This window comes from Manis javanica, chromosome 11 (genome assembly GCF_040802235.1).
Source record: "Manis javanica isolate MJ-LG chromosome 11, MJ_LKY, whole genome shotgun sequence".
NCBI lineage: Eukaryota > Metazoa > Chordata > Mammalia > Pholidota > Manidae > Manis > Manis javanica.
Window position 1 is genome coordinate 81,177,968 of NC_133166.1, and position 13,200 is coordinate 81,191,167.

At 37.5% G+C, this 13,200-nt stretch overlaps 1 protein-coding gene across 4 annotated transcripts in view; it reads left to right on the forward strand.

Moving 5' to 3' along the window:
* Positions 1-13,200, forward strand: part of DNM3 (dynamin 3) — a 546,077-nt gene that overhangs the window by 127,024 nt on the left and 405,853 nt on the right. For all 4 annotated transcript variants that reach the window (XM_073216760.1, XM_073216763.1, XM_073216762.1 and 1 more), the window contains exons 3-4: positions 6,336-6,485; positions 7,665-7,868. In XM_073216760.1, coding sequence (XP_073072861.1) covers positions 6,336-6,485; positions 7,665-7,868 — 354 coding nt within the window. The remainder of the gene's footprint in view (positions 1-6,335; positions 6,486-7,664; positions 7,869-13,200) is intronic.

Here is a 13,200-nt window from a genome sequence, read left to right on the forward strand (position 1 = left end):
TTGAGAAGTGGAGAAGAGAAGAGAAGAGAGGAGAAGAATTCATACCTAACTCACCCTGTTGCTTACCCACCCACAGTTCTAGTATTTTGTCTTCAATTTGGAATGACTTGAAGGCTTGATGGAAGCATTTCCCCCCCTCCTCCAAATTGGCATTGCTCAATGGCATGCAAGTGATCTGCTTTAAAGAAGAAGGGATCTACAGATGTTCTTTACCTATGACAGGCATCAGGGAAACACAGATGAATAAAATGTAGCCTCTGCCTTTGAGGAAATATGTTTTTAAATGTAGTCTTACATAGGTGCTTTATAGGCAGTGAATTCAGCTAGTTACACTGAAAACCATTCCCTGTTTACATGTCCCTGCAGTCTATTTTCATTGGAGCCAAATGCTCACAAAACGTTGCTATGAAAACATTTCAGAAATAAGACTCCAGCTGAAGTATTGAGGACCCCAGTTCTTAGAATAAAGATTGACAAAGGGGTTATATGCATGTGCCCCATAAGTACTCCTTTCTACTTAACCTTGGTTAATCAAAACATATGCATGTTTTCCCCATAGAGGGGGCATATTGGAAATATTTAAAATCTTATGGTCATGCTGTGCTTTCACAGATGATTGGGACACTGCCCAGGCATAAACCATCTCATCCTTCCCACAAACAGTTTGTCAGTTGTTTAACCTAGTATAATTTGTTTTTCATGACCAGTAGAAATGACAGTGCTAAAATGTTTTACAGGGAAATTAAAATAAAGTGATAACTCTGATTTTTTAATACCCCTTCCCCTCCAAATCATTCTTTGATATATAATCTTTGATTCAAATGTAGTCTATTTTTAACATTGGGGAAACAGGAAAGATTTTTATAACATGGAGTCTTATTTTGTGGAACTGAAAACATACTGTGAATTCAGGATGACAGGTTATACTGGCACACGAGAGTTTCATGGATACATGATCAGGGTTTCAGTGCTTCTATGCACATTGCCTTCATCCTCTACATGAGCTTGTGGCTAAGAAATTTAATCACTGTCTAATCAGATTGACCTTGGGCTGAAGCCTGGAATTGTTGAGAAAGAGACCATTTTGTGTACCCAGCTACCAATCAATTAGAATAGCAGGAATGCTAAGAACATGCCCAGAGAGCTTGTGCCACTGGATACTGTATTTTTCCATGACAAAGAATACAGCTCAGAACCATGAGACTAGACTGTTCAGACATACTGGTTTACCATTAGTATAAAAGCCTCAGAAGGCATACATTTACCAGCTCTTAACAAGGCTAGCTAGTGATCAGCTAGCACAGCCTGTTCTGGGTAGTTTGGCTTAGGTGTTAGAATTTCCTTCATCCCCAAACTCACATGAACATTTTTTCAGAGGTGAGTATACTAAGTGATAATCCTTTCCAAGATTTTCATCTCTAATTGTATTTATGTACACCAGGGAGGCAAAGCTGTGGTCTTTGTAACTCTGCATTGCTAATAAAGATTTATTTAGAAATTGTGTGATGATATAAGCTTATCAATGATCCTCCTCCTTAGCAACAGTGGTCAGTTGTTCAAATACATACATGCCACCTCTACTATGTGCTCACTAGGGGCAGGGATCCCATAACAGGACTGGCTTACCTTGTTGCTAGTGGGACTCACCTTATTGGCAATGTAATCTTGTAGCTATGAGTTATGATTATGGTTGCCATGTTTTTCTAGTAAGAAGGATGGGCGGTCTGACAATTATCACCGTAGTGTTAGAGACAAGGGGACATGGACCAATGAGTCTCTGGAGTTTGGTAAAGGATGGAATTTAGGTAACTCTTTTCTGACAACTCAGATTAGGTTTGCCTGAATTTTCCATCCTTTTGGATGAATTATTTTCCAGGAGGTTCTTTGGAACCCATAGAAAAAAGAATTTTGTGGTTCCTGCCCCATTAGTTCTTCCCATATGTTGGGCTGGTCTGAATCCCAGTGGTGGACAAAGATTAGATCCAAGGTGACATCCCTATTATGGTTATTCTTAAGTCTGTGACTCATTTAGGATTACTTCATGGGTGCCAGCCTGTGCATGTGTGTGGGTGATATATTTTGTGGTAGAAATAATAGTATTTGTAGATTTAATCAATGAGAATATATAGAGAAATATTTTTTAGAGACAAGTGACTTTAGACAAATATAAATCACCACATTCACCTGGTAAATTTCACACACTCCTGTCACCCATTCATCTCATCGATACTCGTTGTTTTCTTCCTGCTCCTATGCATGAGCTGCCATGCTCCTTTCCAGTACTGCCTGTTGCCTCTCCCTTGAGACATCACTTCAGCACTTGTGCCTTCTCACTTCTCCGCCACACCTTTCCCTTAATACCATCAGCTTATGAACATGCTGTTTGCCCATCTTTATAAAACCCTGTCTTGACTTTGCTTCCCTCTGCAGCTGCCCTCTCACTTAATTTCCTCTCCTTCCCGACAAAAAATTTTTAAAAGAATTATCTACAGTTAGTCTCCAAGGCCTCTCCTCCCATTCTTCCCTAAAGCTATTGCAGTCAGGCTGTTACCCACTTCATTCCCCTGTGACAGGCAACACCCTCTTTACATGCTTTGGTTACTTCTCTGTCTTGGTTTTTCTCCTATCTTGTTGACCATTCCTGCTCATACTCCATTGCCTGACCTCCAAGCACTGGAAAACCCCGGGCTCAGGGCTCTGGCCTCTTCCCTGTCTTTCTCACTCAGTGATCTCATCCACTTGCCCGACTTTAATGAACCCCAAGTATATACCTCTACCTTAGACTTCTCCCTTGATGAAGGACTCACATTTCCAGCCCTAAAACCATTTTTGTACTAATTAGAAAAAGCTGCCTTTTTCCTCAAGCACTTGACTGCCACCTTCTGGAACATTTTCAGAATAAATATACCCCTGCCTGGTGACTGTGCGTGGTCTCTCTCACAGCCACGTCATCCTCATGCATTAACAGCAGTTCTGTTTCTCCACTTGGGTGGCGTGTACTAAGCATCACAAGCTTAATAAGGCTACAACTGAGCCCTGGATTCCCAGCCCCCTTCTCCCTGGCCTCTTTCTTTCAGTTTTTGCTATTTCAAAATTCTTCCCATTGCTCAGATCAAAACTCCTTGAAGGGATCCTTAACGCTTCTCATTCTCCCACACCTCACCTTTATCCATCAGCAAACCCTGCTGGGTTTTCCTTCAAAACACATTACAATTAACCCTTCTCATCATACCCACTGCTGCCATCCTGTTCAAGCTCCATCATTTCTCACCTCCACTGGTCCAAAAGCCGGTTTCCTTTCTGACTCTCGTTGTTCTCAACATGGCAGCCACAGTTATTTGTTTAAAATCTAGGTCACATCCTGAGACTCTACCCCAAATCTTTCAAGCGGCCTACTGTTCATTCAGAGTACAAATCAAAGTCCTTAAAATGGCCCACAGGCCCTACACAGTCCGGTCTGTACCATAGCTCTGACGTGGTTTCCTACATCCCTCTCCTGCACGCTCTATGCTGGGGCACATTGGCCTCCTTGCTTTTCCTTGCCAAGCATATGTCTGTTTCAGGTGCTCTGCTAGGATGCTCTGCTACGATGCTCTTACATAAAGCATGGGTTGCTCCCTCCTTTTCTGGAGGTTTTACTCAAAATGTTCTTTATCATATCAATGAAGCCTTCCTCAGCCAAAGCATATAACAAAGCAACCCCTCTTTCCCAGCACTGTCAATTTTCTCAATAGCACTTAGCATCTGGCACACTGTTTCACCTTACTAGAATTTAAGCTTCATGAGGCTAGAGACTTATTTTTCACCTCTGATGTATCCCTGATTTCTAAAACTACCTGGCAAGTAGTAGGATCTCAGTAAATATTATTTGAATAAGTAAATGAACACCAGCATTCCTAATCCCTCTCTGGGACCCTATCCTTAAAAAGACACAGAGGTTTGAGGTGGTCCTGCACAATTGTAATTTTTCAATTCCAAGATAAAAATCATTTTCAGGAATCCAGGAATAAATTTAAATCTAATTTGAAAATTGCGTTGATTTTAGTTTTCTGAGTTTCCTACATGAGAGCAAGTAGGTGCCACCTAGTGGCAACAAGAGAAGTTAGCATTTGTGTTACTTGAATTTCTGATTAGTAACGTAATTGAAAATGTAGTCCTTGATTCAGAAGTTTAGTCATTCTATGAAAGTAATAATTATGATAACCATAAGTTCTCATGTGTACATTTTCTACAAAATATATTGAATTGAAAAGTACAGTTGCATTTCTTCTAAATTATTTATGCCTCGTTTTTGCTTACTAATTTTTGTTTGTTCTGGGACCTGACACCCTTTTGTTCCTCTTTATTTTTCTTATTGTTTTGGCCTCTACTTGCGTTTAAACTATTACCTTCACAAGATACTGGCCTAGCCATTGAATGGGTAAATAAAATAAAGGCTGTATCTTCTGAGAATTTATATTCTAATAGAACCAGCACCTATGAGGGTAAACATGTAGAAGAACATTTGCCAAATGGTGCAATAATCTCTTCAGCCAGAATTTGGAAGCCTGTTGAAACTTTATTGCTGTGTACACTTCTACCATTGAGGAATGAGCTTTCAGGAGTCTTACCTTGCCATTTTTCAGAAGTTTTTCAGAAACCTTTTCATGTCTATTTACATTTACAGGAAAGACAGAAATTAAGTCATTCTAACATTTGAAATGTTAAGTAAATTACAGTATAAATTTGTGGTGCACTTCAGGAGCCTGTGACCTTACCAGTCCTGAGTAGCTGGGGTGGGGCTGGAGGATCTGTGTGCCACCCGCAGGCCTGAGCAATGATCCAGGTGGGTGGTAAGAGAAGCCCAGGGAGATGAACTCTGTGTGCCAAAGCTCAGAGTGGTCTTGGCCTTTTCACACAGAAGAAGACTGTCAGAATAGCTCTGGGGCAAACGGTAGACCAAGAAAATGTTAGAAAGCAGATATCATACCAACATTAAGAAACATTCTTCAATGAGAATTTTTTTCCAAAGATATCAAAGCCTTAGTTCCCCATCAGTGGGTGGGTCTAAGGGCAGGCTAGATGGTAACCTGTTTGGGATTTGTTGAAGCTACTAAGACTCTGCGATTCTCTGAAAGAACTTGCTTTCTTTGCACACACTGAAACCTCCCTACTCTTAGTACTCTGGTTATACCCCATTTCGTTTTTTGGGCACTGCAGCCTGAAGCCATCTTTCCTGTCATTCCCTTATCTTTATATTTTTAAATGTAGATCAGGACTTATTTCATCCTCCCTGTGCTAACTGATGCTAAGCTACTTGAAGACAGCAGACCACATCTGATAGTTGTCTCCTTAGTGGCCTTGCCGTAGTGGTGAAGGTTAAATGTTTATGGTGGGGAATCATAGCAAGTCGACCAGCAATTGTTTCATCTGACACGTGGGCCCAAGATATTCAGCCTTGTCTCAGTTTGGTGGAGCAATTCTTCAGTTTGTTATTAGAGAAACTAAAATGTTTGTTAAGACTTGTTCTCTGGTTAAAATTATAATACATTTTTTATGTCTAAAAGTATCAGCTTCCTTTTTGAGTTGTATTGTTTATCATATATCTGATTTCTTCTGGAGGCAGGTATAGAAATTGATAATACAGCAGTGGGTAGGATGTTACTGAAATTTTTTTAAATCTTAATTTTCTGTTATTATATAGGTATTCTAGAGTTTTTCTTCTGCCTTACAGATACTGATTTTTTTTAGAATGCAGGTAAATATTTTCATTGATGTAATAACCTACCTTTTTTCCTGAGAAAATATCTTTTTAATTATACAAGTTGATGTGGTATTTTGAATAGTATATTTTAAAGATATATTATTCCACAAATTTCCTTTTGAAGAATTAAGCAAACTTTCTTTCTAAATCTTCTTGCCTTTTGAAACTATATTTATATAACAGCATTCCATCATAATAAATTGGTGACATTGTAAAATGATAAACTAATAGGATTAATAGGTAAGCTTTGTGTGTACCCTACATCTACTTTCTTTGACAATCAGGTGCTATTGTTTTATCATTTGGAGGGCCACAGGTCTCTATAGATTATTTAATAGGCTAGAAGATTTAAGGACTTTTTATAGTACTTAATTGCTTATCTGAAAATTAGCTAATTGAGCATCCTTAGCATTTACTGTGTTTAATATTTCTAAAGTATTAACTGTGCTTCTTAGTAACTGCTGTGTTCTCTCATTCTGATGGCTGAAGACAATATTGGGTACTTTGACTTGTAATTAAAGATAAATTGTTTCCTCATAGTAACTGTAAAAGTGCATGAATTTTAGGTTGTATATTAATTTGTCTTTTGCAGAATATGCTGAGTTTCTACATTGCAAAGGAAAAAAATACACAGATTTTGATGAAGTTCGCCATGAAATTGAAGCAGAAACAGATCGAGTGACTGGAATGAATAAAGGCATTTCCTCAATCCCCATTAATTTACGAGTCTATTCCCCACATGGTAAGTAAAATAACAAAATTCTTGTGATCAAGACCTTTTACTACATTAATTAGTATATATCATTTGTATACAAGATGGTTTGTTCTCTCAAAAAGTACTGAGTTTCTAGGATAGTGTTTGGATACTGACATAAGTGGTATGGTCCAAGGTGCACATAGATTTATTTATGGGGAGGCAGGAAGAGGTGACTTTTAAAAAGATGAGAATTGATAAAGTCATTAAAAAAATTTCCATTATTTTAAACTTTCAGAATTCCAAAGAGGTATGCATGAGAACTTCTATTTTTAATACTACAGTCTTTGCAAAAATCTTAAGAAGTATGTAGTCTTTTCCTGTTAGGTTTTCTTGCAGCCTTATATAATCCTATTTATTCTATTCCTGAGGAAGCAGCTGTGATTTTTTTTCCAGACTATCAGCAGAAACGTAAATCAGATAACTAATTCATGGTGTGTGATATGGAATAGCATCTATTTTGACTAAATTTGCATGGGGCAGATTTTAATCACTAATCTACCTAGTTTGGAGCATGAATTATATAAGCTCAGTTATGACTGCCCAGGAGGTCTTAGTGCCTGCAGTGCTGTGTGCAGCAAGAATGACAACCAGGTCAGGGCTGGAGTCACTGACTAAGGAATGCTGTCCTGCTCTCCTGAATGGTGCACTGTGAGTCTGGCTGTATAGTTTACAGGGCAGCCTCACGGCCCCATGAATAGCTAACAGCTTTCTGATAGGCTAAGTGGCTAACCCCCTGTAAATAACATGATGCTTTGGAAGAGAAGGACAAATCTTATCCTGAGAATTTTTACACCGTTTGAAGGCAGTGCACAAGATTGGCAGACAGGATATGCATTTATTGTTCAGTGTTTGAATTATAACCCCCTAGTTATGTGTATGACAGCTCTCTGAGAAAAATGTTACACATGCAGATCAGTACCTTTCAAATTATGTCAAAATGATCATTTGGCATAGCACAGTCATATTATAAAAATAGAGAAAACTTACAAAGTCATTTTGTATTCTGTGCTTTTTATTTTATACACTGAGGTGGAGTTATTCAAACACACAATATATAAAGCTGAGTTTGTTTCATTTCCATTAAAGTGACAGATGATTCTGCATTGTTGATATCTCTTAGCTTTGAGGGTGTATGTAAGACTTTTTTTTATCCTTTCTATACAGTGTTAAATCTAACCCTTATTGATTTACCTGGAATTACTAAAGTGCCGGTGGGAGATCAGCCACCAGATATTGAGTATCAGATCAGAGACATGATTATGCAGTTCATCACACGGGAGAACTGTCTGGTTTTGGCTGTCACCCCAGCCAACACAGATCTTGCAAACTCAGATGCATTGAAGCTAGCTAAAGAAGTTGATCCTCAAGGTGAGTGTGTGGCCCCTAAGATGGAAGCAAATTAGTTTAAAATGTCAAGAGTTTGGTATATTTCAAGGTAACACAAATTATCATAACTTGATTTCATTATTCACTATATTAGCCATTATTAATAATGTTAGATCTTTTGTATTTGAGATGCTAAAAGAAAAATAACTAGGAAATAAAGTCTAAACCTAAGTAAATAAATGTAAGATTAACTGAAATCAGAGAAAATAGACATTTCTAATCCTCATGAACTACTTATTTTAAAATGCCAATGAAGTAAAAATAAACTTCTGGTCAGAATTCAGTTTCCTTAGTTATTACTGTAAAATTTACCTAAATACACTCCCAGTGGCAAATCTTTCTGTTTTTGTTTTGTTTCTTTAAAATAGAAAGCCCTTTTAATGAATTTAAGGTATTGTTTAGCTTAAAATTATTTGACATAAAAGCAAGGACTTACCTGTTTTTGATATTTCAGCGTCTAGAAAAGTCCCTTAATTATGCTGATGTTATGATTTTTTTGTTTCTTTGATTTGAGTAATAAAAATTATCTTCAGGAATAGGAAAGGTCCCAGTGATGGGCCTTTCCATGTATCTGCTTAACATAATTATGGGAGGGTACTCAGTGATGTGTCCTTTCAATATGGAGATGCACATTTTCTAATTCTAGAAATTCTTTTTTGGTGATTAATTGCTCCCATTTTCTCTCTTCTCTTTACCTGGAATTACTGTTAGCATGTTAGAACTCCTGGATTAATCCTCTTTTTAAAAAAAGTCTTCCTCTTTTATCATCTGTTTGTGTATTTGTTCTGCTTTTTTTTTTTCTTTTTTCTTTTGGTATCATTAATCTGCAATTACATGAGGAACATTATGTTTACCAGACTCCCCCCATTACCGAGTTCCCCTCACATACCCTATTGTGGTCACTGTCCATCAGTGTAGTAAGATGCCTGTAGAATCACTACTTGTCTTCTCTCTGTGTTGTACAGCCCTCCCCCTGCCACCCCACACATTACACATACTAATCATAATGCCCCCTTTCTTTTGGCCCCCCCCTTATCCCTCCCTTCCCACCCATCCTCCCCAGTCCCTTTCCCTTTGGTAACTGTTAGTCCATTCTTGGGTTCTGTGAGTCTGCTGCTGTTTTGTGCCTTCAGTTTTTGCTTTGTTGTTATACTCCACAGATGAGTGAAATAATTTGATACTTGTCTTTCTCTGCCTGGCTTATTTCACTGAGCATAATACCCTCTAGCTCCATCCATGTTGTTGCAAATGGTAGTATTTGTTTTCTTCTATGGCTGAATAACATTCCATTGTGTATATGTACCACATCTTCTTTATCCATTCATCTACTGATGGACACTTAGGTTGCTTCCATTTCTTGGCTATTGTAAATAGTGCTGCGATAAACATAGGGGTGCATATGTCTTTTTCAAACTGGGCTCCAGCATTCTTAGGGTAAATTCCTAGAAGTGGAATTCCTAGGTCAAATAGTATTTCTATTTTCAGTTTTTTGAGGAATCTCCATACTGCTTTCCACAATAGTTGAACTAATTTACATTCCCACCAGCAGTGTAGGAGGGTTCCCCTTTCTCCACATCCTCGCCAACATTTGTTGTTGTTTGTCTTTTGGATGGTGGTGATTCTTACTGGTGTGAGGTGATATCTCATTGTGGTTTTAATTTACATTTCTCTTATGACTAGTGATGTGGAGCATATTTTCATGTGTCTTTTGGCCATTTGAATTCCTTCTTTGGAGAACTGTCTGTTCAGTTCCTCTGACCATTTTTTAATTGGATTATTTGCTTTTTGTTTGTTGAGGTGCATGAGCTCTTTATATATTTTGAATGTCAACCCTTTATTGGATCTGTCATTTATGAATATATTCTCCCATACTGTAGGATGCCTTTTTGTTCTATTGGTGTCCTTTGCTGTACAGAAGCTTCTCAGTTTGATGTAGTCCCACTTGTTCATTTTTGCTTTTGTTTCCCTTGCCTGGGGAGGTATGTTCGTGAAGAAGTTGATCATGTTTATGTCCAAGAGATTTTTGCCTATGTTTTTTTCTAAGAGTTTTATGGTTTTATGGCTTACATTCAGGTCTTTGATCCATTTCAAATTTACTTTTGTGTATGGGGTTAGACAATGATCCAGTTTCATTCTCTTACATGTAGCTGTCCAGTTTTGCCAACACCAGCTGTTGAAGAGGCTGTCATTTCCCCATTGTATGTCCATGGCTACGTTATCATATATTAATTGACCATATATGTTTGAGTTAATATCTGGACTCTCTATTCTGTTCCACTGGTCTGTGGCTCTGTTCTTGTGCCAGTACCAAATTGTCTTGATTACTGTGGCTTTGTAGTAGAGCTTGAAGTTGGGAACCGAGATCCCCTGTGCTTTATTCTTCCTTCTCAGGACTGCTTTGGCTATTCGGGGTCTTTTGTGGTTCCATATGAATTTTAAAACTCTTTGTTCCAGTTCATTGAAGAATGCTGTTGTTATTTTGATAGGCATTGCATTGAATCTGTAGATTGCTTTAGGCAGGATGGCCATTTTGACAATATTAATTCTTCCTAGGCAAGAGCCTGGGATGAGTTTCCATTTGTTAGTGTCCTCTTTAATTTATCTTAAGAGTGTCATGTAGTTTTCAGGGTATAGGTCTTTCACTTCTTTGGTTAGGTTTATTCCTAGGTATTTTATTCTTTTTGATGCAATTGTGAATGTACTTGTTTTCCTGATTTCTCTTTCTGTTAGTTCATCTTTAGTGTATAGGAAAGCAACAGATTTCTGTGTGTGAATTTTGTATCCTGCAACTTTGCTGAATTCAGATATTAGTTCTAGTAGTATTGGAATGAAGTCTTTAGGGTTTTTTTATGTACATGTCATCTGCAAATAGTGACAATTTGACTTCTTCTTTACCAATCTGGATGACTTATATTTCTTTGTTTTTTCTGATTGCTGTGTCTAGGACATCCAATACTATGTTGAATAACAGTGGGGAGAGTGGACATCCCTGTCTTGTTCCTGATCTTAGAGGAAAAGCTTTCAGTATGATGTTGGCCCTGGGCTTGTCATATATAGCCTTTATTATGTTGAGGTACTCGCCCTGTATACCCATTTTGTTCAGATTTTTTGTCAGGAATGGATATTGAATTTTGTCGAATGCTTTTTCAGCATCTATGGAAATGATCATCTGGTTTTTGTCCTTTTTGTTGATGCGGTGGGTGATGTTGATGGATTTTATAATGTTGTACCATCCTTGCATCCCTGAGATGAATCCTACTTGGTCATGGTGTATGATCCTCTTGATGTATTTTTGAATTCGGTTTGCTAATATTTTGTTGAATATTATTGCATCTATGTTCATCAGGGATATTGGTCTTTAATTTTCTTTTTTTGTGGTTTCTTTGCCTGGTTTTAATATTAGAGTGATGCTGGCTTCATAGAATGAGTTTGGAAGTATTCCCTCCTCTTCTATTTTTTGGAAAACTTTAAGGAGAATGGGTATTATGTCTTCTCTATATGTCTGATAAAATTCAGCAGTGAATCCATCTGTGCCAGGGGTTTTCTTCTTAGGTAGTTCTTTGATTACCAATTCAATTTCTTTGCTGGCAATTGATCTGTTTAGATTTTCTGTTTCTTCTTGGGTAAGTCTTGGAAGGTTGTATTTTTCGAGGAAGTTGTCCATTTCTTCTAGGTTTTCCAGCTTGTTAGCATATAGATTTTCATAGTATTCTCTAATAATTTTTTGTATTTCTGCGGGGTCTGTCATGATTTTTCTTTCTCATTTCTGATCTGTTGATGTGTATAGATTCTCTTTTTCTCTTAATAAGTCTGGCTAGGGGCTTATCTATTTTGTTTATTTTTTCATAGAACCAGCTGTTGGTTTATTGATTTTTTCCTATTGTTTTATTCTTCACAGTTTTATTTATTTCTTCTCTGATCTTTATTATGTCCCTCCTTCTGCTGACTTTGGGCCTTATTTGTTCTTCTTTTACCAGTTTCAATAATTGTGACTTTAGACCATTCATTTGGGGTTGTTCTTCCTTCTTTAAATAGACCTGGATTGCTATATACTTTCCTCTTATAATTGCCTTCACTGTGGCCCACCATAGTTGGGGCTCTATGTTGTTGTTGTCATTTGTCTCTGTATATTGATTGATATCTGTTTTAATTTAGTCATTGTTCATTTGATTATTTAGGAGCATGTTGTTAAGCCTCCATGTGTTTGTGATCCTTTTTGTTTTCTTTGTACAATTTATTTCTAGTTTTATGACTTTGTGGCCTGAGAAGTTGGTTGGTAGAATTTCTTTTTGAATTTACTGAGGTTCTTTTTGTGGCCTAGTATGTGTTCTACTCTGGAAAATGTTCCATGTGCCATTGAGAAAAATGTGTATCCTGCGGCTTTTGGGTGTGGAGTTATGTAGATGTCTGTTAAGTCCATCTGTTCTAGTGTGTTGTTTAGTGCCTCGGTGTCCTTACTTATTTTCTGTCTGGTGGATCGGTCCTTTGGAGTGACTGGTGTGTTAGGTCTCCTAGAACAAATGCATTGCATTCTATTTCCTCCTTTAATTCTGTTAGTACTTGTTTCACATACGTTGGTGCTCCTGTATTGGGTGCATATATATTTATAATGGTTATATCCTCTTGTTGAACTTACCCCTTTATCATTATGTAATGTGCTTCTTTATCTCTTGTTACTTTCTTTGTTTTGAAGTCTATTTTGTCTGATACTAGCACTGCAACACCTGCTGTTTTCTCCCTGTTGTTTGCATGGAATATCTTTTTCCATCCCTTGACTTTTAGTCTGTGCATGTCTTTGGGTTTGAGCTGAGTCTCTTGTAAGCAGCATATAGATGGGTCTTGTTTTTTTATCCATTCAGTGACTATGTCCTTTGATTGGTGCATTCAGTCCATTTACATTTATGGTGATTATCATTAGGTATGTACTTATTGCCATTTCAGGCTTTAGATTCATGGTTACCAAAGGTTCCAGGTTACTTTCCTTACTATCTAAGAGTCTAACCTAACTCACTTAGTATGCTGTTACAAACACATACTAAAATAGAAAGTTCTATTTCACTTCCTTTTTCTTCCTCCTTCATTCTTTATGTATTATGTATCAAATTCTGTACTTTCTGTCTATCCCTTGATTGACTTTGAGGATAATTAATTTAATTTTGCATTTGCCTCATAATTAGCTGTTCTACTTTCTTTACTGTGGTTTTATTACCTCTGATGACAGCTATTCTACCTTAGGAACACTTCCATCTATAGCAGTCCCTCCAAAATAGACTGTAGAGATGGTTTGTGGGAGGTAAATTCTCTCAGCTTTTGC